Genomic DNA, 26,026 nt, shown 5'->3' on the forward strand with positions numbered 1-26,026 from the left:
TTAAGTAGATTCCCTTTAAGACGAACTTGAAGGGACCAGAAAATTTGTTCTTGTTAGAAGTGCATCTTAACAGAACTGCCCGCACAGTGGCTAATAGAATAGAATATATTTTAGGAAATTCTCAACATTTTTTTCTTTTTTGATACAAATGAGTCTTTACAAGTTTTCTTCAATTTCTACATAAAATCTTGTTTTTGGCAATTAAATTTTTCTGTTGCAACATTCTGCTCACTTATTCCTTGCTTTGAATTCAAGAAAGTTATTTTTATAGTTTTCCCTGAATTTTTTGGAGAGCATTACACCTGGTAATGATTGTACTATGCTTAGCAGTGGGCAAAATCTGCGTAATGTGCTTATATTCGACTGCTAATTTCTAGCATATTTCATGTCATAGCACTGTCTTTTAATTTTCTTGTCTTCCCTGAAAACACTAGCACTGCATCCGCTTTCTTGCGAGGCCTACCATATGAAGAAGAAGCCTGATGAACAGACAGCAAACATCCTCGTTGATGTTGATGGCAGTGGGCCTCTGACCCCATTTCCAGTCGAATGCGTCTTCCATCGTAAGTAGTGTTTGCCCTCACAAAAGCTTCTCGCCAGAGCACAGCTTAGCTGGTGCTGTTTAATCCTGGTACTGTGCATGTACGTCCCGTTTTTTTTTTTTTTTTTTTCCACCAAGTTTTATGAGGCTTCCACAGCAGTGGGCAGTGGCTGTGTGCAGAGAGTTCCAGAGGTTTCTTGCTGATTTTTGTTTGGTGCTTTCACCTGTGCAGCTCCAAAGTGCTAGTAGGTTGTGAATGGAGCACTGTGAGCTGGCTAGCACTGGTTCATGATGGCTGCGGGGTCTCGGATAGCCTTGGCTAGTAACCTATAGTCCTGAACTTACTTCCTTCATCTGTGCATGGCCATCCCTTGCACATGTTGTTTGGTTTTGCACAATGGTTCAGTGCGGGTGCGTGTTAGTGAAAAATAGAGACTTTGCACTGCCTTGAAGATGCGAACAAACTGGAAGAGGCCCAAGTGCTGTCTTGTGGCATGCTTCTTATATTTGTCCAAGCAGCCATCTGGTGCTCATCAGTGAGCTGATCATTTTATAGCTGTTGTGGTTTTCTTTTGTGCTTTTAATGCGAGCACATTAAAACTAGGATGTGTGAATATTGAAATACAAATTGAATATGATTATGAAAAAATGCCTTTGAATATTGAATCGAATATCTGTTCAGGATGGAACAAATTTCTGGAAAAAATTCATTGGCAGATGTTGCCCTTAATTTTTCAAAATAGTGTGGGGTCTTTGCAGCCGAAATGAACACGGAGAAGAAAGCAAAGAGGATGCCTTTATACTGCTATTCTGGAACATTAAACTTTATCTTCGGATAATTTTGCTAGATTTTGTGGTTTTGCCATGGTCTGATTTGTGAAAGTTGGCGTGATGTTCGATCGCTGGGGAAAATGTGGAAATTTTGGAATGTATGAAAATTCTCGAATACCAATTTCTCAAATCAGATATGAACCGAACAGGTTCATATTCTGAATTCTAATGCAAAATTTTGAATATTTTTGCACCCCTATTCACAGCTTCTTCGGGGGGGAAAAAAATATGTCGTTGGTCATAAAGTTTGCGCATTGGCTGGAGGTAGGTAATGGCATTTCCGGTAAAGGCATTAACAACTTTTAATGTTATTACATTGCCAACACATAAGTTTATTGGGGGTCCCTGTGAATTTTTCATTGCTACTTTGAGCCATGAATGCAGATATACTGTTAACTTACGTTCGTAGTCTTTGCAAGTTGCCCACAGTGATAGCATACAGAAGTGTCAAATGGGGAGTAACATTTTTTCATCCCGTCTGCTGTGCACCAAGCATAGGTGTGCGCATGTCTCTCCGAAACGAGGTGCCAAACTTCATGGCAGCGCCCGTTCATGTCTTCTGTGTAGCAAGAAGCAATAAGGTACAAAATTTGCACCATCTGTCCCCATGTTTTTAAGGAAGCCCCTTGACCTCCCCCTTCCGCACATGCCTATGGGATCAAATATACATTCCAACCACCCCAGCTACGTACTGCGTCTACAGCCCATTGATGTTGCAGCCATTTGACGTATTCCTTGGAAAAGAGCAGAACACCTTTGCATTCCATTTAACTCGTTTCTGTGGCACAGTGGCTGTGGCACGGTGGCTGTGGTACTAGGCTGCTAAGCCCAAGGTTTTGGGACTGAATGCCTGCTGCAGTAACCACACTTCAGTGGAGGCAAAATGAAAGAATCGTTTTGTAGATGCCAGTAAATGTTAAGGAGCCCCAGGTGTTTAAAATTATAATCCAGAAATGGCACATCCCGTAACCAACATGCAGCTTCAGGATGTAAAGCCCACACACCTGCATTCCTTTGACCTGTGCAAAAGTTACTGTCCACAAACTGTAGCTTGGAATGAAATATATAGCTTCTCAGTCTAAATCAGCCTCCTTCCATTTTCCATGGAGAGATTGCTCAGCAGGTTACCTTTCTGTTCTTATAAACGGTGGGTTTAGTAAGTTGGTGGTGTGAACGAAGGAGAAAAAGCGTGACTAGAGTGGGAATCACATACACAAATAGCTACAAGTCAAACCTGTACCTAAGAACGTGCATCCGGAGCATGATGAGGGCAGGAGGAGGGCTACATCTAAAGCAGTCCAAAAGTACTTCTCCCCTCAACCCAGTGCAGTAAGCGTTGATGCTGCAGAATACTCCAACCAGAATTCTTTTTCTACAGCGCTAGTCGATTACTCAGGAAAGCTGGTCAATGGCACCTCAATTAGAAATACGATCCACCCATCAGAAGCAGAAGAAGCGGCTGCAGTGAATTGCAATACAGAGCTTTGCAAAAGGCTCTGTATGCAATACAGCATTCAGAATTCTATCCGAATCACCGCAACAAAATATAAGACCAATTAAACCGATATGGGTTCCAGCTTACTCCAGCAGTGAGGGAAACGAAAAAGCCAACCAATATGCCCGAGAATTCGTCACCCAGGCAATGTAAGAATTTGGATCTCTGGTTGGCTAGAGAGAGAATGGTTTCGTACCATGAAACAGGACGGGACTGAGGCAGGCGACAACACAGGGCCATCGTACCATGAAATTACTTTCCTCTACAGAAACAGTAGACTTAAATTTCCTCCCTTGCCCCCTCACTCAACAAAAGGCAAGGAGTAGTCTGGAGGCAGTTCCAAACAGGAACCTTTATTAATCTGTACGTTTATTCCAAATTCGCCCGGGACGAATTCAGACCAGTCTGCATTAAGTGTGAGGCAGCTGAAGTCACTCTCACTCACATTCTTTTTGAATGCCCCAACCCCCGGAACATTTGCCAGTCTCCAACCTAGAGCAGTGGGGAGGTACAACTCCATGCAACGGACAGGGCTGAGGAGGTCGCTGAAAGGCTGTGGTGTGTGGCCACCTGATGTCCATTCTGGAAGGGAGCCCACTATATGAACTTTAATCCGAACATCCCGTGATTTCCTTCCTCACACTTCCACCAATGAATAAAGTTGTTCTTAGGTTTATGTTTGAGCTAGGGTTATGGGTGAGTATTCTCCAGTGCTCAGGAAGGGGTGGCACTCCTTGGTTGGAACTGGACATGTGCAGTGGTATATTCCCGTGAGCACATCCCACAGCTCGGGAACAAAGGCATGCTGGTGTGCTTCTGCATCGAGTTCCTGGTGTTAGGAGATATGAACTCCACACAAGGCACTGTGCTGGCACCCTCTCGCCTTATCTAAGGGGGGGGGCGCAGTTTTCAAATTATGATGATGGTGCTGATGATTTGCTAAGTGACCAATTGTCAGATGTCGAATGGTGTCAAGTCTTTTCATCTTCTCTTTCTTCTAAATTGCACCCCCAAAATTTTTTTTTAATCGTAAGTATCTGCTCCTAATTTTCATTGTGAAATCCACCTTAAAGTACTCTAAAGAAAACTTGTGGCCCGCGGTGGCGCTGCATATAGGGGAAAGGCTAGAAAAATCATTCCTTGTCTCTGGTCGGTTTTCTGACTAGGTGCTCACCTTACGGAGCAATTTCTTCATGACAGTTTCGTCTATTTTGACCATTTATATTTTTTTATGCTCATAGAAATCAACTATATATGCAGTGACATTCTTGGTTGTTCACTTTGATGGATTGTACATTTTCGATGTGACCGCTTGTTTGCAGTTTGGTCATGTCTATGCCAACTGTCTTTGTAAAAAATGAAAACAAAAATTTGTGGAGAAAATTTAAGGTTGTCATCAGGAGTAGCACTCATTTAGAAATGCAGTGGATGCTGAACTAGTCTTCCACTACACTTTTAATGGAGAGCATTATGTGGCTCATTGTGGGAAAAAAATCCTGCTGTCATCAGAATGGTGTCATCACCTCTCCTGGACCCTTAGGCCCCTCCAGTCTCCACTGAAGGGGGAGGGATTGAGGTGTCCACTGACCCAGGGAGCCAGTTATGCACCTTTCCTTTTCATAATTAACAAAGTCTAAACCTCCCCTTGGTTTTGAGAAAAGGAAAGGTGAATAACTGCCTTGATTTGTAGGCGTAGGCCTATTCACAGTGTGATTACGGTGTTGCACTTGCTATTGCATTTACACATCATAAGAATTGCCTAGGTGCCCCATAGTAATTTTTTGTGACTCTGCAGGCTTTCTGCAAGGTATACGAAAGAAAAAATTGTACAAAGAGTTATCTGGATATAATGCTGAAATATTGTGCACTAAAGTTTGAAAACATCACTAATATGCACAACAGTTTTCATCAAAATCCATCAAACAATAAGCAAGTTGGTGTTGAAAGCAGTGACCCCCACTCTGCTGTACACCATTGTTTCATGCAGGGAAGATGAACTTCAAGGGATACTGCAGTCGCGCATTCCGACTGAATATGCATTAGTATGCTTCAGAATTTGGTTTTCTGCAGATTTCAAGAACAGACTAATGGCTGTGTGGCAAAAGCTGCTCTGAATACTTTTTCAGCAGTAGCATCATTGGCAATGACTGTTGAATTTAACTGATAGGATAGATTCCAGAGGTTTCTAGTCATAGAGATCATAGGAGTTCTTAATTTCGCACTCAAAGAAGGCACAGGTATGATCAGCTTACTTCAAATGGTAAACACATTGACTTCTCTTTTTTTTTTTTTCTCGGCACAGCTGACAACCGCACGGACACCCTTGTGCACCACCAGAATGAGCAGGCAACGCTCGTCAAGGGCTACCGAGAAGCGGGGAGCTTTATTCAGGACATTGTGTATGATGCCCCCATGGAGCAGATGGTCCAGCTGGTCAACCGATCATCACTGTGCCGTCAACGGCTCATCTACGAATGCTTCAACGCCCGCCTGTTCGACACGAGTGGTGAGTGGTGGCCACACTACTATAGTAGAGGTGTCTGATGCCTGACTCCAGGTGTTCTACAATGGTTTGCACCTCGCTTTCAAGAGGTAAAAGCGTGCCCAACATTTTTTATTTGTTGTCTTTCGTAACGGCCGTAGATGCGAAATCATTTTAGGTAAAGCCATAATTGGGAACAGTCGGCACCATAAAAGAAATTGTCAACTGTTCAGAACAGAATTGTGAACTCTGTTTTCATTCCCTGCAGTCAGAAAAAATCAGTTCTAGCTTATTGGTATAAATTATGAGGAATTTCTTCGAAGACTACAGATGCCAGTATTTCAAAGGCATTGCCTCTTGCCGTATTAACCTTCGCTCACAAAATTGACTTCTTTAGGTGTTTCACACATGAGCTTCTCAGGTTCTGGTTTTATCTGGTGGTGGTCATGCCTTTACATTTATGATGGTACTGGAACTGACATAACATTTGAAATAGTAGTTATACCCACTGCATTTGAATTTTTTAAGTTTTTGGGGTGACATGCATGGGCTGGTGGAATTGTCAGATATTTGTTTAAGTGAACACCTAACAGATTAAGCTAAGCATACTCTTAACTTCCCCCATGTCAGTGCAGCTATCACAAGGTACATACATGAAATGTTGATGAGCAACTTGGCACATACTTTTTCGATCGCCAATTTACTAGTAAATTTTTAAGAAAAAAAACCTTGGTGAGTTGTGTTGGACTTAATCACTACTTCAGTAATTTTGTAGGGCCCTCATGGTTTTGGAAGTTCTCTTTCTGTAGGTGTGTTCTGCATGAAAATGAAGTTTGCTTAAAATTTTCTTAGAATTTAGTGACTTAAGAGGGCAGTGAAAGCACTGTATGCACCTAAAGTTGTGAAACTTTTAAGAAATGAATCGAAGTGTGAAGTCTTACATCACTGTTTTACAAACCTGATTTACGAAGCTGTTTGAAAGCCTTTTGTGAGCAAATTTTGTTGTCATTGCCTCATTAGGTCAAGGCTCACACCAACCACAGCATTCACTTGCTTTACTTCAAATGAAGCTGTATTGTCCACCCAGTTCATATTTAGTAGGACTGTAGTGCCAATATTCAGTACTTCTGAATTAGCAACAGCCTTATTAATCTGTTGCGTAAGCTCAGGTGCTGATTCCTGGATACATGAACAATTTAGATGCACCTGTTGTGTAATTTTATTTTTGCACTCAACTTCTGGCAGTGGCATTGGTGCCTGTTCTTGGAACTTTGTATTAACTGTCTCATTGTGTGTGTTAAGAATGTCTTTATTGCTATGAATTCTTGTGTAGGAGAAAGACCAGCAGGTGCTGTGATTACAAGCTGTTTGAGACATGCCCTACTTTGTGAGCCTTTAGCAGATACAGTGGTAGTCAGGATTCCTTTTGGGAAACTGTAATGGACCGTCAGTGCAGCGTGGCTTTTGCGGGCAACTTTTCCCATTGTTACGTGTGCTGTGGTGCAGTGCAAGACACCACCAGCCCGGACACGTTCTCGCCATTCAGCTGGTGGGTGAGCCGGAGCAACCAGCGCATGGACTACTGGGGTGGCTCGATTCCGGGCTCACGCAAGTGCCGCTGTGGCCTGTATGGCACATGCCGTGATCCCCAGCGCTGGTGCAACTGTGACGCGGCCGTCGAGGAGTGGCTTACGGATGGGGGCGAGCTCACCGACCGGGACTACCTGCCCGTGCGACAGCTGCGCTTTGGTGACACTGGGTCACCCTCTATGCAGGAGGATCGCAAGCAGGGGCGCTACACCCTGGGCCCACTGGAATGCCAGGGAGATGGTGCGTGTGGCAAGTTAGGGTGTGCACACAGCACCCAGAGTAATATGGCTAGCGGCAGTGCCTGCATAGACGTGAGGATGCAGGCAGCATTATGCACCTGCCCTCTTGAGGGACAGCCTCTGATGTAAAAGCCATGCAAAGGCTTGACACTGAGTGCAGGAACAGGGAAAAGAGAGGCTACATGAAATTATATGTATTGTGCTGTCACTGTGCTCCAGGAGCCACTCTTTTTGGGTTTATTTTCTTTTAGCAGTGCTGCATGCAAGCCACCTCTTCGTCTTGACATATTTTGTTGTCAGAAGAAGCAAACAAGCATCACAGAGCTGTGGTAAAAATAGAGTTGTTTTTCATTACACTAATGTTCTCTCCATGACATAATGTTTGCCAGTGTGTGTTGGACAGTTTGTCATGAGCATTTGTGGTGTGTACCGTATTTACTCACTTAATTTACGCATTTTCTCTCTATAATTTAAGGCCTCATAAAGAGGGTGCGCAGATTACACGAAAATTTTCTGAACACTTTCGAAAAAACTCTACAGAGGTCATAACGCGCAATATATACCTTGTATTGCCGCCCACACATAGACTCCCCCATCTCGCACCCCTTAGCTAGGCAAAAAAAAAAAAAGTTGACTCCAAATATAAGTTTAATGACCTCCTCCCCCCCTGCCCCACATTATGTAGTTCCCTGCAGGATGGCATGACGGCGCGTACGCAGCCCAAAGCAGCAAATGTGCAATGATAAAATTGCGGAGCCAGCAGTGGGAGCCAGAGGAGATAATGGGCGATAAAATGGTGCCCTCGCATGCAGCCCGGCTGACTAGTGGCGAATCAAACAGCAAACGGGCTGGTAGTTTCGGATTCGGGCACGCTTGCAACTGTTCGTCCAGGAAAGCGACTGCCAGCACGAGCGGGATTGGTAAACGGTGCACAACTCGCGCCCTCTCCACTCGCACCTTTCGCAACAACACACAGCGACGCGGCCGCTCCGATCTTCCCAAGCCTGTCTTACATGCACCCGCGTACATGCTGGTGGTCTGGTGCAGCAGAGTTCAAAATATATATATATATTTTTTTTTTTCAAAAATACTGGTAAAAGTTTTGGGGTGCCCAAATTATGCACAGGCGCAAATTACGTGAGTAAATACGGTATTTAGTCTGACCTACCGGAATCTGGCCAGCTTGAATTCTATGCTGTGCCTTGTCTGCAGTGCAAGTCACTGGAAACAGTAGCTTGTTTTCTCATCAAAGCAGGCAATACAAATTGATCTTTGATTGTCCACAGGCAGCCGCAGAAAAGAAAGCTGATGCATCATTAGAGATTGCACCGCTGCCGATTGTTTTCAGTCTGTTCTTGTGGGAAGGCAGTGCACTTGGCCCTTCCTATTTGATGATTCAGTGCCTGCTCTTGTGTCTCGTTGCAGCCCTTTTTGATGACGTGGTGACATTCCGTTTCACGGATGCCACCATTGAGGTGCCACACCTGAACCTGCGTCACTCGTGGGACGTGTACTTCCACTTCAAGACGACTGCCGAGAACGGGGTCATCATGCACAGCAAAGGACCCACTGACTACGTCAAGCTGGTGCTCATTGGTACAACCCTTTGTCTGCTCAGTTTGTGTTTCTGCTTGTAAGAACAGTGCAGCAATTGTTTATTTTTTTTTCTAAGCGGTGCATTAAGCAACATTTTATTGTTCGGTGTTCTTTTTTCGTCATCATAACTATGCAGCCAGGTGGCATTTTTCTTTTTTTATCTTGAATGATGAAATGCATTACGCTCTGAACAGTTCTGTAAATTAGGGGAAGGGGTCAAGAACTGCTGTCTAACAGAAATTGTTGCAATATGAGGAGTGCCTTAGAGTGAACAGAAATCCAGATTGGACACTGCTTGCTTACTATCATGTGGAAGCCTGGAGCTCAGATGAGTGGTAAGGAGTGTTTATCTCTTGTCTGAACTTATCATTAGGGGTGTGTAAAAATGTTGCCTATTGCATGGTGCATTGTAACCCGCGCACCTCTTTAGCGGGTATAACGGCAGGCGGGACAACGATCGGAAGGCCCCTGTCGCTAGGTAAAGAAATAGCTTGGCCGCGTAGTTTTGGTTTCTGAGCTTCGCAGGTGCACCACGGCAACTGCAACTGTCGGCCCGCGCACTCACCGGTAGTCCAATCCCAGCTCCACGCGGCTTTCAATGCTGACTGGCGCTTCACACATTTTTTTTTTCTTTTTAGAAACCGTCTCGCCGTTCGGACGCCAGTGTGTGTTCCCCGGCTCTTGCTTCCATTTGTGTTCTTCTTCCAGCACTCCAAAACGGGTGGCTCGTCACAGGCTTACAGGTGTTAGCGCAATGGAGCCGCTTATAAGGCCTTACTGCATCTTCGAAGGGGGGGGGGGGGGGGGGGGGTATTTTATAAACCGAGTCCTTCGGATGGACTGGGCATTTCTTCCGGATGAATGAGGTTTTACTAGTCATCATATAATTTTTTGTTGCCAGTCTTGTCATTTTATGGATTTTGTTTTGCATGGCCTCATTATAATTTGGATACTGTTATGCTGTCTAATCAAGTAATATACATTCCTGTGCACGTCATGTTTTTTATGCGGTACTGAGGCAGTCTAGTTTTGTTTATTTTAGTTGCAAAGACCATACACTGTTTTGAAAAAAATAAGGACAACAGCATTTGTTTGTTTATCATTTTCTGAAAGAAAGTTTTGTACTGAACAGATATTCGAAGCCATTTTTTCTTCATATTCGTATTCAATTCATATACGAAAATTTCAATATTCGCACACCCCTACTTATATTTAGTATGACAACAAAATGGTCAGCTTTCAGTTGGGTTCTCTTTAAGAAGGGCCAATGTGGCTTCCATGGTTGAAATAAGCAAGCCTTATGGCTCATATCAGGACTGTAGCATTGGAGGCACTTTCAGGTCCTTGGGTGAGAACTGAAAAACTAGGTATTAGTTCAACAATTTCACTCCAACTTGAGTGACAAGAGTTGTTTCACATATTCAGACTTCATGTGTTTGTGTGAAACTCATGTTCATAAAACTTTCGTTCTCATGCTGATTGGCAGCAGTAATCAGGGACGCAGTTGAAGGCTGCACACAATCGTGACATGGCATAGATTAATGTGCTTCAGTGTTGCCCTGCTGTTTGCCCTTCACCTTCAAATCCATGACTGCTCCGAGCTAATTCGCGGTTCACCTATCAGCATTGTGCATTGTAGGCAGCACTGCAGCATTTACGGGTCAGCGGACTTTATCGTAGTGACCTTACGAGGACTTTCTTAGTTGGAGGAAAACAGAGTACACTAAAAGTGGGCTTGTGATTCATGTTGCATTACAGCAGCGTACATCAGCAGGCATGCAGAACTTCCATATTCAGAATTTGTGTTGAATAACACTGAACTTGCATTGCTTGCTGTAGAAATATTTCACAGCTGCTCTGGACAAAATAGAAGATAATAGAAGCAAGTGTTGGACGCTTACCAGGGGCATGCTTTTAGAAGTGCTGCTTTTAGTGATAGAAATGGCTTTTTATTGTACGGAGCTGTAAGTAACCACCACCGTGTCTGCAGCTTGTGCAAGCATAACTCTTGTTCAGTTTCCACACCTCTGACACGGTGAGTGCCTGACTATGCACCCTTGCAGTCACTCGCATGCCACTTTGCTTTTGCGACCGCCGCGGTGGCTTAATGGTTATGGTGCTCGGCTGCTGACCCGAAAGACGCTGGTTCGAGCCTGGCCTTGGTGGTCAGATTCTGATGGAGGTGAAATGCTAGAAGCCTGTGTACTGTGCGATGTCAATGCACGTTAAAAAACCTCAGGTAGTCAAAATTTTCGAAGCTCTTCACTGCAGCATCCCTCATAGCCTGAGTTGCTTTGGGACGTTAAACCCCCCATAAACCAAACCAAGGCATGACGCTTTGCAGTCCCGGTAGCGGGCTGTGTATAAGGTACCCCCCCGTAAAATAACTGCTTGTGTACCAGCAGCTTGGTGCAATCAGCCGAAATTGCTCAACTGCAAACCATGGGGTGAAAATTGTCAATCGGCCAGCCTGCTTTACTTATTCTGAAAGAAATCTTGCTTTCATGCAAATGTCACCCAGTGTCATGCCTCTGTTCACTTCTGGACCATTACCACCTGCATGTGTGCGTATTTCGATCAATCTGCAAGCAAACACTGCTGAATACGACTTCTTTGTTAAAAGTCTGCCACATAATGTTATGTGTTGCAGGGGGCGACCAGATTCAGCTGCTCTACGAGACTGCTGGTGGGGGCCCCCAGGGGGTGAGCGTGGAGACGTCATACAAATTGAGCAACAACGAGTGGCACTCGGTACATGTAGAGCGCAACCGCAAGGAAGCACGCATCGTGATTGACGGCAGCCAAAGTGCCGAGGTGCGTGAGAAGCCTGACCGATCGCACCCCCTCCACCTCCCAGGCCACCTCATCATTGGTAAGACAGCTGCAGTGGCTAGCAGTACATGCCACTCATCATGCGCTAGTCTACATGGCATGCAGGCACCCTAATTGGTCTCGCCTCAAGAGGGCCCTACAGCTATGAGTTCCTCAGTCGAAAAATGTGTTCCCATTCTTTTAAGCGTGGCAACCAGCTGCCTGCTATTCGCTGACTTGTCTCGCAAAACCTGGCTGAGTCAGAGGCATCAAATCCCAGTAATCAATGCGAAACAATCTTGGGCAAAAACAATCCTTTTACAGTGATGTCCCTTGTTTGCAAGTTGCAGTCTCTGTAATTTTTACTTGAGGTGGGGCCTTGCCTCAGGTGGACTTTTAACTTGAGCTCATATGACAAGCATCAATTTTCCTAGTCAGGTGGCAGTTACTGCTGCACCATAAGGTTTCTGTGCTGTTACTTTGTTTTATATCTTATTGAACTCAAACCCATGTCTGCTAAAGGTAGCTCTTTATGTGCAGTCTGTGTGTATGTATGCTTGCGTACAAATACCTCACAGACCCCAGTTTGGAGTATTGTGTGACCTGAAAGGGAATACAAAAGTTGCTGCATAAAATGAGCCATAGAGGTCGGCGAGTGCCAATGGCTCGTTGGTTACCTGACGAGTTGACCCCGCCTTCCGCTGTTATAGTCTAATTAAGAGACTCTTTAGATTGATGAAGTAAAGTTTCACCACCACCAAGGAGCAATGTTAGTGAAATTATACCTTCTGAACTATGTTCCGTAGAGATTAAAGTCATTAGCACGTATACAATAGTTTGTGACATAGCAGTGATGCATGAAAAGGTGGATGTCGATGATACAAATCTCATGGGGACACGAAAATTGTTTATATCATCTAGAAACATATTTTCATGCCAGAGCACAAGAAATGCATCCGCGCAGGTCTGTTTTTGGTCGACAGGATTTATTTACAGCTGCGCGCCACTGCTCACTGCTTGTAGCGGCGTCGCGTGACTGGCTGTTGCGACGTTGGCAATTTGCGGGCCGCTCTCCATGCGAGTAGCATTCATGGTGTCTGCAATTTGCAGGCTGCGCTCCACTGCTCAGTGTGCATGGTGCACTACTGGTGGTCGCGGTGTTTGCGATGTGAGGCCAGTACTTGGTGCTTGCGGGTGCCTTCGTGGCTTTCGCATTCTGATCACCTGTGAAGGCGCAGGACAGTGTTCGGAACATCTGAAATTCTGCCCCGTGTGCACAATGCTCGTTGTCCAGGGGGCCAGGGAACTTTACAGATTTGTGTCATACCAAAATTCGTATCAGCCGAAATCGTATGATCTATATTTTATAGTACTGCCTCATACTGATTATCAGTAATTACATCATGGTTAACACATAAGAAATTCAGTTCAAAATTATTAAATATCAGATTACAAGCATAAACTTGGTTATCACACAGTTGCGGGGTGGTGGTAAACTTAAAAACCGTTAACAGAATATAATTAGTAAAATATAGTTGGCAGCAAAATATAGTAGAAATTGCTTTTCATCAAGTCTTCAGGATTATGAATGTTAATAATGTCATTGGGCAGACCATTTTGATAAATTCTATAACCTGTGGAGACATGCGGCTCGGTTTAGTAGAGCTCAATATGTGAGCCGGTCAACCAGGGGGCAAGTGTTAGCAATTTGCGCCTTTTTCCCTCGGCAAATTGTTGCAGCTGTTGCATGTTTGTACAGGTGCTACTGTGGACTACAAGGAAGGATACGTGGGCTGCCTGAGGGGTTTCATGGTCAACGGGGAGCCCGTCAATCTGCGGCTGCGTGCAGCTCCAGGGCTGTACGGGTTGTCCCTGGGCTGTGTGGGCAAGTGTGCCTCCAACCCTTGCCTCAATGGTGGCACCTGCCTTGAGGGCTACTCCGGCTACACGTGTGACTGCCAGTGGACACCCTTCAAGGGACCCATCTGCGCTGATGGTAGGAAGACACAGGGGACTTCTTCCTTTTAGTGCGAAAGTACTCATACAATTGTCAGAGCCGAGCAAAAATCTTGCTTGTGCATCTTGCTTGTGTATCCTGCATCTTGCTTGCGCATCTTGCAGCTTGCGTGTTACTCGTTGCCATAGCAACTGCGATTCCAAGCGGCAAGAATTGGACCCGGGCCACCCCTCAAATTTGACCTTGGCCAATTTGGACCAAAATCGATGTCCAACCACAATTAGGCGTGTCCGACCTGATGGCGACCTCCGAATTTCGCCCAGGTCATTGCCAAAATTTGTCTCCGCCCACACCCGAAATTTGACCTTGGCCAATTTGGACCGAAATCGATGTTCAACCATAATTGATTGGGCCCAACATGATGGCGACCGTCAAATTTGACCCGGTTCATTTCCAACAATTTGGCCCAGGCCGCCCCTGAAAAAGTTGTTCACAGCTTTGAGATTTGCGCATCTCGTTGCTATGGTGTCGCTTGTGATGTCGCCAATTACATTATCGCGCTTTTGCATGTCACGTATCAGTTCAAGTGGAGTTAAACCCCGGCTGATTTTTTGCTAATATGGTCCGGCTTTATGTGTCAGAATTGCTTGCACTAATGCTTTTTTTGGGATGACACTATACGGGGTGATTTTCCATAACTTATATAGACATATTTGAAAACAAGCTTGATGAAGCGGTGGCTGCTGCCTTTGGCTAGCTGTAGTACTTGGCTTGTTTAGGATAAGGAGGTAATCGTAATAGTTTTAATTGATTAAAATTTGGTAATTACATTTTGTTGTTGTTATTATTATTATTATTATTATTATTATTATTATTATTATTATTATTATTATTATTATTATTATTATGCCCCATTTTGCATCTTCATTGGAGACTAATCCAGTTCGTGCAACTTGTGGAAATGCAGCCAATTTTTAAATTTCTTGTCAGTTGGTTCTCTGCCTTCTGATACCTGATGGCAAAACTAAATGCTGAAAGAGTGCTGGAGCTGCTGCCCACAACAGTGTGTAGGAGACTAGCACACTCACAATGCGTGCCTTGTCTTCATGTTGCACCTGCACTGTGCTGCAGTGGACAAGGCAAGCACTTGTGTTGCTTTGTTTGGGACATTAAAGGGGGAAAGAAATGGGTTTTTTGTGCTTGTTCGCAGCTGACGATCAAATTACAGACTCCACTGCGGTCGCGAGTGCTACAGAGTGCAAGCCAGCAGTGGCGGGCTGTACTCTTGGGAACAGAGTGCATTGCATGCCGGCACAAATGGCCTTTACTTCTACTGGAACTATCATATTTACTCGTGTAATAAACCCAATTTTTTCCAGAAAAGTTGACATCAGTTTCAAGCGAGGGTTCATTATGCGTGGGAAAATGTTTTGACAGATTTTTTTCCTGAAGTCGACAAGCATGCGGTCAGCTGCGTCTGTGTCGCTGACGTTTAGCATCATTCACTTTGAAAGATGTCTGCTGTATCACGGCACAATCCGACAGTTTTGTGATTGTTGAGGGCTAGGTCAAGCGCGCGTTTTTTATGCAAAGTTAAAAACCTGCAGGATGGTTACGAATGTCTGTTACGAATGTTTAAGCTTTGGCCATGGTGTGAGAGGGTTGAGGGATTTTCACTCTCTAGTCTCGAGCTCGCCAAACTTCTTGGGGGTCTGGATGTCCTGCTTCCTCCATAGCATTTCAGTGTAGAGCATGTTTCACAGTGCTGTTGTTTAAACTGCCATGCTCCTCTCCAATGCTTGAGCACTCACCGGCTTTCTAAGCGTACACTGGCGAGGCAGTGGTTGCGCCTGCAGTGCCCCACAACTGGCACAATTAGCACCAACGGCACATTCCCACTGAGTTGTCTCCCTCTCTCTCCTTCATTTCCCTCTGTGCCTCCTCGAACGATGCCAGTTGACTCCATCGGCCAGTGCGGGGCCTGTCGCATTTTTCTTACGCGTGCCTTTGTTTCAACACATCGATTGTAGCCTGCGTGACTGCTGTTATCTAGTGAGCTATAGGATCTACGGACGTAAAAAAGAGAGAAAGAATCGGGACTTCGCAACAAAGCGTGAGGTGATCCGGTGTGTCGAGAATCACGAAAAGAAGTCCTCCGTGGCATTCCGCGGAGCATTCTAAGTACGGCGTTAAAAAACAAGTAGGACATCACGCTCAAAGCAGGTGCACAAAGTCGCTCGGGAGCATGTTGTGTGCGCCCTGCTGCTTTCGACAGAGTTGAGAAGGCGCAGTATGCGTGGTTTCTCGATGTCCGAGCGAAAAACGTCCCTGTGAATGGCCCGATGTTAATGGGGAAGGTTAAATGGTTTGCCACGACTCTTGGCGAAGAGAAGTTTTGCGGTGGCACTGGGTGTTTGCAAAGGTTTAAAAACTGCTACGGCATTGTGGGAAGAGCTATTTCAAAGAAAATGGGCTGTCAGTAGCCAGGAGATGCAGCAGTGGCTTTCAGAGGAGTGGCCGAAGATCTCTGCAAAGTTTTTGCCTGCCGAAGTCTTCAATGCAGACGAGACTGGTCTCTTTTGGCAAATGCTGCAGAATAAGACACTCGATCTCAGTGGGAGCTCATGTCACGGCAGGAAAATGAGCAAAGTGCGTGTGACGGTTCTGCTTGCGGCAAACATGGATGGCTCCTGCAAGCTGCGTCCGTTTATTATCGAAAAGAGCTCGTCACCACGCTGCTTCAAGAATTGCAAGCAGCTTCCCATCCCCTACGGCTGTAATAGAAAGGCCTGGATGACACGCCAACTTTTTTTGAATGGCTGCAGGCTTGGGACGCTGAGTTGGGCAGGTCGGGCCGCCAAGTATGCCTTCTGGTAAAAACTGCTTGGCCCATCAAACAACTTGCAAGCTGCAGAACATTGAACTCAAGCTTCTCCTGCTGAACACCACAGCTAGACTGCAGCCCATGGACCAGGGTATCATAAAGGCTTTCAAGGTAGACTAGAAGGCAACTTGTTCAGCGGCTTATTAACCTCCGCATGGGAACTGATCTAAGATTGACCTGCTTGGCGCCATCCAGATTATTACCGGTGCTTGGAACGACGTAAAACAGGCCATGGTAGCCAACTGTTTTGGCAAGGCAGGCCTTAAATTGGCTGGAGATGAATGTCCTGGAATGCTTGGAGGACACTTTTCGCAACTTGTCCCATTTTCCCGGTGTCATCCCGTCGGAACTTACTGTTGAGGACTTCATCAACGCTGACAGCGAAGTTCAGGCTGTAGCTTACCTCGCTGATGAGGACATTGTGGCCGGAATAGCTGGTGCCCGAGAAGGCGATTCCTGCAACAATGAGGACAACTGTGTTCCAGAAGAGATGCACCCGTGCAGAGCTGCTGAACTGGCATCAGCATTCAGTCTCATTCGGCTTTGTTGCAGCAAAATGGGAAGTACCGGGTTGTCACACCTGGACAGTCTCGAGAAGCTCGAAACTATTGTTTTCAACTGCATTAATCACAGCAAAAAGCAGTCGAAAATTAGCAATCTTTTTTCCTTTTTTTTCCCGTGATATAAAGTGCTTTCACGTTGCATGCCCGGACTTTGCGGTTCATGACACTTGCGATCGGTAAGCCACAGTTTGTCACGATCTCGAGTGCTGGTTAAGCCTGTATCTGTATAGCGAATCTTCGCTATATCGAACTATTTTCCGATACCCTTAGAATGCGATATATCCGGGTTCGACTGTACAGTATAGTGCCAGCTAAGCTGGCGGGGTTGAAGTTCCTTGAAAGTAATTCGGTAAGGAATCAAGGATGTCGAACTCGGCAACATAGTTGTGAGTGTGTATTTGCCCATGCCAGGTTAGGGAAGACATTCCGAGGCTGGATGGGACAAGTTCTTGAGGCTACACCCACTTTTCACTAGCGGGACATAGCCTCAAGAACTTTCCCTGTATAGCCCCAGAACATGAACATGCTCCCTGCCATGGCATTAGCAAACACGCACAAACAACCACGATCCATACCAATACACTTTTGTGATACATTGGTTGCCACACTGTAGGGCTTATTCTGAAATTTCATGAGTGCTTATTTCCGGAACTGCAGCGAATGGAAGCTATACCCAGGTAGCAGTATTGTCCAACTCCTGTCAATGGAAAGAATACAACATTACAAGATCACAACATTGTAAGGTGCAGTGACACGTGGATGAGGCCAGAAAATATTGCTTCTGTGCTAGTTTGAACTGATTGCAGTGGACTTACTGAATGAAGTAGATTTGTTCCTTTAAGGTAGTTCTACTTCTATACCAGCGTTTTGAAAGGGTTTTGGCACAGAAGGATTTGGGCTCACAGAAGCTGCCTATGGTGCATATCTTTTTTTTTTGTGCACAGGCACTAAAACCACCAACCTCAGATTTTGCCGATGTTTGTCTGTCTGAATCCCCTCTTCGTGACCTTGAGGTTTGCTCGGTAAAAGCAACCTGTCTCTCACAAGCCCTACTGGTGGGAGCACCTGCCATCACTGGGCAGTGGCCCATTGTTTAACCACTGCACCACTGTGCCTGTAGTGGTATGAGTATTCCCAGCGGTCTCTGTATATAAAAAAGTAAATGACCAATTCCGCATATATGGGCATTAACCCAATTAACACTATCGTGTCATACCCTTAAAGCTTAAGACCGATTTCGCCAATCTTTATCTAAAGCCTGCTTGACCTCGAAAACTGAGCCTCGAAACAAAACCGAAGTGCTAGCACACCTAATTCGCATTTGGCCTAACCATGCTAAATTGTCTGCCATTTTTTTATTCTGGCTTGCTGTGTGGTGGCAAAGCAACCAACAGCAGAAATGAGATGTTGCAAGAAACTAAGGCCTGCCCGCGTACAAAAGCATATTTCATTCGAACCCTGCTATACGAGGTGCTCCAGTATGAAAACCTGTTCTGTTATTGCTAGATGATGTTAAACTTTGTATTGGCATATAGGCAGTTCTCAGCCGTGTCATGTGGATATCATTCCACTAAAAGTTGAGGCATGGTTGTTGCTAAAGTTGTCGACTTTCTTTTGCAGAGATTGGTGCCAACTTGCGATCTGACTACTACGTGCGGTATGACTTTGAGACTACCCTGTCCACCTTGGAGGAGTACATTCGGGTGGGATTCACCACTACGGAGCACCACGGCATGATCTTTGGAATGTCATCAAGGACTGGGGAGTACCTGAACCTCATGATGTCGACCAGTGGTGCGTATAAAAGAAAGCTGCTCATTTTTGCACGTTTTCTGAACCCTTTGAGTAAAGCCTTCACTCATTTTTGAGTTGAAGACTGTGCTGTGTTCAGGTTGAGGAAATAATGGTGATACAGTAATTCTAACTTTTATACAAGGTAGATAAGATGTTTTGCACACATTGGTCGCGGTAGTGACTCGGTGGTTATGGTGCTTGGCTGCTGACCCAAAGATTGCAGGTTCAATCCCGGCTGCGGCGGTCTCATTTCAGTAGAGGTGAAATGCTCGGCATCCGTGTGCTGTGCGATGTCGGTGCGCACCTTAAAGAACCCCGGGTGGTCGGAATTATCTGGAGCCTTCCAATATGATGCTGCTCATAGCCCGAATCGCTTTGGGACATTGCTGTAAAAACCCTCGTATAATATGAGAAAAAATTTTCTAGATTTTGCCATGTGAAATGTCCACCTTGGATCCAAATGTGGGTCCGCATACACATCCCCATTATATATGCCAAAATCCACAGTTCCGGCTTCATAATTATTTAACGCGATCACCATCACGCTTCCAGCGAAAGGAGGAACTATCTAGCGGTGCTGTTGATTGATAGTTTTTATTTCGATGCCGTTTCACTCCGCTGCCATGACCTCGCAATGCCCAGAACGATCGCACCTCGCATTGTATGGAGACCACGAAAACAGCACTCGGCTGCTTTTAAAAGGAGAGTAATCGTACCTGTCGAAAGCATTGGCACTGCGTCAAGCGCTGCTGCATGGTCTGGATGAGGCAGGGAAAGCCCGAGTTTACTGCCGGACACTGGCCTCTCCAACCATTCTGTGCATTTGGATTGCGGATGCTTGTGGCAGCATACCCGAGGAGATCGGCAGTTGTTATTTCAAGAAATGCGGGCTATCGAACGTGCTTGAAAGTACCGAAGGCTTGTTTCTATGGAACGATATCTCTGACAAGGGCCTCTCAGAAGACAACACACCCGGCAACGATGACCTCTAAAGCTACGACTACGGACACTTCCGACTTCTGAACCATGCGCGCAAGCGCATATACCAGAACCGGTCTGCACATGCTTGTGGTGCATGTCACGAGTAGGTGTGAGTGGTGCGAGCGGTGCCTCTGTATCTGCGGCTCACACTACACACGTCGTATCCAGCGCGCCGGCGTATGCAAATAATTGGAGGGCATTTGGCTTCTGCGACTCCTGAAAGTCTTCGAGCTGACTGCCTTTCCTTGCTCGCAATATACGCAGATGACAACTTTTTTTCTACTTTTGCTATTCCAAATTTTACCTCATATTACATGCGGATCTTTATTATACACGGGTTTTTATTGTAAACCCTCTAAAACAAAAATCATGCTTGGCACACTGTGGAAACATTTAGTTTAGCAGATTCATTTGATTCAGTTCTTAGCTCTTTCCTTACTGTGGGTAAACAGCCAATTTAAGGTGGTGAGCGTTAAATTTTTTCACTTCTTATATTAAAACTTTCTTGCAGCAAGTCATAAAGAAGCGAATAGGAATTCTTTTTTCCATGATAGAAAGAAAAGGACTATACAGTAAAACCTCGTTAATTCAAACTCGAGGGGGGCCGGAAAATTGTTCGAATTAAGCGGAGTTTGAATTAACGAGCGGGCGCTAAAAAAAGCGGCCATCACGCCCGGCAGCACGGGCCGAAGCTAAAACAGGCATATCTGAGATCGTTATCTCTTACTACGCGCTACTACACATTTGCGGCGGGCGATTGCGCGAATTAAAATCATAGAGCCCGAATGTCGAAGGAAATAAAGTTCATTTGTTTATGCGGTTGGAGCTAACATCAAAATGCATTCGCGTAAGCAGCAAGCTTAATGATTAAATATGACACTATGCTTCAAAAACATGTTTATTAACAGCAGATTGGCAAAGCATATCAAAGAGAAAAATAATCGGTGATGCGCATTTGTTTTCGTTTTCTTTGCCGTGACTCGACAAGCATCGTCTGCAACTTGCCCAACAGCTCCAACGCAGCGTCCGAATTATCATCGGCGGAGAAGTAGCGCGCAGCCAGATCGAGTGCTGACGCTGTTTCACATGCACTCGGGGGTGGCAATGGATCGTCGCCTCCGTCGGACTCGTCGTCGCTGTCAGCTGTACTCGCCGCGCCCGAGTTGTGCGGCATCTGGTCACCGCAGGCCGCTTCAATAATCTCGGCATCGCTTAACGGCCCCGATGTCTCCACGCCGCTGTCAACGTCTACGAAGCTCTGGAAGTCAACACCCTCCGATAAAGCAGCGTGGGCAGGGTGCAGCGCGACGGAGTCATCACACTGAGCATCCAGCTCTGCCATGCTGCAGGCTTCTGGGCCTTCAATGAAGCCGCACTTTCGATAACAGTTCGCGACTGTGTCCGCCTTGACAGCATTCCACGATGTTGCCAGCATGTGGCAGGCTCCGAGGAGATTGACGTCGTACGATTTGCCGCTGTCCATACACACAAGAATCCGCTCTAGGAGGTGGCGCCTGTACAGTGCTTTGAGGTTTTTAATAACCCCAAGGTCCATAGGCTGCAGCACAGCCGTAGTGTTTTTCAGCAGAAATGCCAGACGGATCGCCTTCAGTCCGCTGATGTCGCAATGGGCTGAACAGTTGTCGACGAACAACAGAACATTCCTGTTCTGTGCCGCGAACTTCCTGTCGAGTGTGCGCAGCCAATCCGTGAAAATTGCTCGCGTCATCCACGACTTTCTGTTGAAAGTATAATCAACAGGGAGAGTTTTTAGCCCTTTAAAGCAGCGAGGCTTCGCTGCTTTGCCTATAACTAGCAAGCGGCACCGTTCCGTGCCAGTCGCATTTGCGCACACCAACACCATCACTCTTTCCTTGCTTCTCTTCCCGCCTGAACACGTGTCGCCTTTGTAACTGACAGTCTTGTTCGGCAGCAACTTAAAATAAAGCGCGGTTTCATCTGCATTGAACACATCGCTGAGCGAGTAATCGGCAAGGTAGTCCTTTAGTTGACCTGAGATCCAATTTTGACACGTTTCTTCATCGACTGCGGCTGCCTCTCCACAAACGCTTTTAAACGTAAGTCCGTGACGGGCCTTGAAACGCGACAACCAGCCTTCCGACGCGCTGAAGTCACTTATGCTCATCTGGCTGGCGAAGTCCACTGCCTTTGCGGCAATTATTGGTCCACTTAGCGGAATGTTCCTGCTGCGAACGTCCTTAATCCATGCCATTACAGCATCCTCCATCTCTGGATGAGCCGATGTTCTTAGTCGTTTCCGCGAGGGCTCCATCTCCTTTTGATACGCATTGAAGATCGAGTCCTTGTTCTTGAGGTATGTGGACAGCGTGCATTTCTTGACTGCAAACTTCTCTGCGATCGCTGTCTTTGTTAGGAGACCACGTTCGACCTCCTGTAATATCTCCACCTTCGTTTTCAAATCCTTTGCGGAGTACTTTCCTCGGTTTGCCATGATTGGCACAGTCGATGAGACGTCACCAGCGAGACACCAAACAAACGAGGAATATCACGCAACACAAACTTCGCTAGACACCGCGGCAACAAAGACTAGGCGCAAGAGGGGCCGGGTTCTGCGTGCAGGGTGAAGGAAAGGAAAGAGTCTTCGCTTCCCGAGCTGCGCAAAAAAAGGGTACCGGAAGTCGCACGTTCTCGCAAGGGCTACTGGGAGAGTTTAGCCGACGGCGCAGCCAATAGAACGCTGGGCGCAGCGGCGTCGTCTGCTGCATGGGCAGGCGCGCTGGGACGGCGCCCAAGTAGAGGGAAGCGGGGGAACGGGGAGGGGAGGCCCGCTTGATTGAAACGTTTATTTCCATCAGAAAAAAAGCGCGGCTTCAAAAAAATGTGACGTAACCGCCTCTCCCGAGTACTTCCTTCCTCCATGGTCGCGTGCGTCTCCAATGGTCACGACCGCCTCGGCGCAGCGGAAACCTGCAACGGCTTGCGCTGGAGCCACCGTGGCCGGAGCATAGGCGGCGCCCGCGGTAGGGTGGCTACCCGCGTGACTGCGCGTCAGCCAAAAATAGACAAGCCAATGCTTCGACGCTCCGGCAGCGAAAACCTGCTACGGCATGCACCGGAGGGTTGGTTCGGGCAACGAAATTCACGTATCACCTCGTGCGTGCTGACATGCGTGCTGGCTTATTTTTTTTCTCATCATTCTGCATTTTTTAAAAATTTTCAGCGCATTGTATTTGCTACGAGGTGACTTCTATATGCGAGGAGCAATGCCAGCCATCGGCGCCTAGTTCGAATTAACCGACGTGGATACCGGCATATTCGAATTATCGGGAGTTCTGACCCACTGAAATACACAGGGCTTTGCCGGGACCCGGCCGTCAGTTCGAATTAACCGGAAGTTCGAATTAAGCGATTTTGAATTTACGAGGTTTTACTGTATATACCGCTTATGAAAGAAAAAAATTTTTGATTGGTCAGATTTGAAAGCCTTGCAGAAAAAGTAGAAAAAAATCTTGGAATATATCCAGTCAGAAAGTAGGAGAAAGAAAAATCTAGAATTTATGTTTTGTGTTACAGCATAGACCCCTTATAAGGCATACTGCGGGAGTCTGGAAAATCCGCATTATAAGCGGTACTGCATTGTAACCAAAATGCAGCTTTTCCATGCATTCGCGTTTTCGCGTTTTCAGAATGCCAGCCTGACAACACAGCAGATGCACAACACTGCGATCACAGGCAACAAAGAAGTTTATTTATCTTTTTGTCGAATCATCGTAGTGAATGAAAGAACAATGTTGTTATAGTCTGGCGCTTCAATTGAACTGCATTGCTAATGATTTCACCTTCAAAAACAGTGAGGCACTTGAGCGCTTGCTTGCTGAACGCAGTTTCTCTGAGTGCAGTAGAGGTGCAGTTTGTGGCAACAGTCGAGCGCGTCTTTGCCCGAAACTTCTGCTGCACTTTCACTCACTTCATCGGGCTCATCATTGGATAGAGGCTCATCGCGACTGCGCACTGCTGCCACGATGCCTTCATCTGTGGCGGCTACTTCACACGCAACGCCGTCGGGGTCGGCGGCGACGAAGAGGAGCTTATCTTGTGCCGGTTCTTGAAATGCTGAATCCAACCGTTCAATGGGTTGAAACCATCATTCCCTAAAAGGTTTGCAAGGCACCTGGCCTTGGCTTGCAATATCGAGCCGCTCACAAGAACGCTGTGGACCCGGACCCCACGAAACCGTTCAAACAAAGCGGCGACATCTTCGTACTTTGACTCATGAATCCGCTTCCTTGCAAGCGACACGGAGTCTTCCTGCAGCTGTTGTCGCAACTTGTCGCTGTTCTTTCAAATGGCGGACATAGTAGCGTCAGCGACACCATACTTTTTTTGCCACTGTAGCCTTTTTCAAACCGCTTTCGACATCCATCGTAATGCTCTGCTTGGTTTTGAGAGCTTGCCATTTCCTGGCTTTCGGCGGAGCAGACGCCATCGAAACTGAAGACAGCAGAGGCTGGTAGACTTGCTTACGTTGTCAATTTTTCGCTACATGCGACGACACGTACCTTGCTCATGGGCTCAGGCGTGACAAGATGTTGCACGTGGACGTGGTACGAGCAGCGCTTGCAGCGTCATGCCATGCGCTCGCCGCCGCCGCCTCGGCCACTGCTCCAGCATGCCCGTCTGGCTGCTGGTCTGGCCCTCTCATCACGTGCTTTCAAGTTTTGTCCAATCAGTGTGCCCAACGGAGGCGCATCAGAGAGCGAAAGGAAAAACGCCTGCTTTGCGGCTTCTAATTTTTTTCTATGCCCTCCTGCCTTCAGCCTTGCCTTGAACCATGATGACAGCGCCTTACTCGCTCCTGGCTAGCTGGCTCGCTTGGTACGCAAGGTCTAACATACTCTGCATTGAAGCCACGGTGGAAAGCGCTTCAGAACTAGCTGCCGATGATCATAGAAATGTCTAATCATGTTACCGCTTCTACAGTAATTTCACGCTGGTGTGAACACGTAGTTGATTTCCCTAATGCCTTTGTCAGCGAAGTGCGTGGGAAAACTGGCCAGGCAAGCCACCTCGCACCGATGACCGTGGGTTGCATGCGCAGAGTCCCTAAGTCTGAGGTGTTGGCAGAACCATGATTACAAGCCGTCATGAGCCCAATTGCATCGTTGCACGTGCGTCTCCATCTTAATTCCAATATGGAACGTCGCGTCTTGGTTGACGTCACGTCTGCCAATAAAGTGGTCCGCCAGCGGCTCTCATTCCGGACAGCTCCCTCTGGCTGTCATATGAAGTGGGGGCATGCATATTTTTTCGTTGTATAATTGAGGATTTTAATGCATTATTCCTGTGGGAGATTCACCGGGCCCACGCCAATTTGTTGTGAAATGTGTGTCATCGCATGAGGGGGGTTGCATAATCGAGGTTCTACTGCAGTTTTTTTCATGCCTCACAAGACCTGAAGCCACCCTTGACTTCGCATTCATTTGGTTGGTGCAACAGAAACCACAGCAGCATTATAGAAGAAATTCAATTGTAAATTGAAGTATAGTTAAACCACGATTTAATGAAGTCAGTAAAATCGGCAGTTTAATTCGTAATATTGAAATTTCCCAGCATCGAAATTCACCTCCTAGCATGCTCAGAAACTGCTGAAAACGTGCTGCGGATAATTCACAGGAAAAAACCTTTGTGATTAAAATGCTCCTTATGCTCTTTCTTTGCCAGCACCTGTTACGTGCGTCTGATATTGCGAGCTTGTGAGCCACCTCAGCACGTTTATCGCGCAAACCACCTTGTGGGTGATGGGAACGACGCACTCGTCCTGAGTTTTGGTTGTGCTGTAATCATCATTCCTTTGTAAGTGCCCCGAGCACACCGAAGGTACGATGCGTTCTGCCGCTGTCACCACTGCGACCTCGTGACCATCGACGGCGGCCTTGCGACGAGCCACGCCAACCCCATTCCTCGTTTTCTGCCGTAAGCACAAGTGTGTGTCTTTTTGCACATACGCACATCATTTGAGTAAGAGGCGAGGTTGTCAGGTGTGAATTGCGCAATGGGCTTCACAACTGATGGGTGTGCCAGCGGCACTGACCCTTCCAGTCCTTTTACCAAGCTTTGGGAATCTGTAAACACAATAAACGCGGCGCGCTGACTTGGAGCACAAGCAGCGCATCACATTTGGCGCCGATTTGCCGATTTTTTGCGCGATAACAAGAGCCGCGGGCTCGCCTGGCAGCTTGCCAAGGCTGCGCAGATGCCCGTGCCAGCCTCGCCCGTACTG

The 26,026-nt window shown here is 46.5% G+C and overlaps 1 protein-coding gene across 1 annotated transcript in view; it reads left to right on the forward strand.

The window, feature by feature from the left end:
• Nucleotides 1–26,026, forward strand: part of Nrx-IV (neurexin-4) — a 68,151-nt gene that overhangs the window by 24,213 nt on the left and 17,912 nt on the right. Inside the window, exons 13-19 of the mRNA XM_077627748.1 lie at nt 435–563; nt 5,170–5,373; nt 6,856–7,179; nt 8,604–8,774; nt 11,425–11,646; nt 13,345–13,581; nt 18,610–18,783. Of these exons, the coding sequence (XP_077483874.1) occupies nt 435–563; nt 5,170–5,373; nt 6,856–7,179; nt 8,604–8,774; nt 11,425–11,646; nt 13,345–13,581; nt 18,610–18,783 (1,461 nt within the window). The remainder of the gene's footprint in view (nt 1–434; nt 564–5,169; nt 5,374–6,855; nt 7,180–8,603; nt 8,775–11,424; nt 11,647–13,344; nt 13,582–18,609; nt 18,784–26,026) is intronic.

This window comes from Amblyomma americanum, chromosome 6, assembly GCF_052857255.1.
Source record: "Amblyomma americanum isolate KBUSLIRL-KWMA chromosome 6, ASM5285725v1, whole genome shotgun sequence".
Taxonomy (NCBI): domain Eukaryota; kingdom Metazoa; phylum Arthropoda; class Arachnida; order Ixodida; family Ixodidae; genus Amblyomma; species Amblyomma americanum.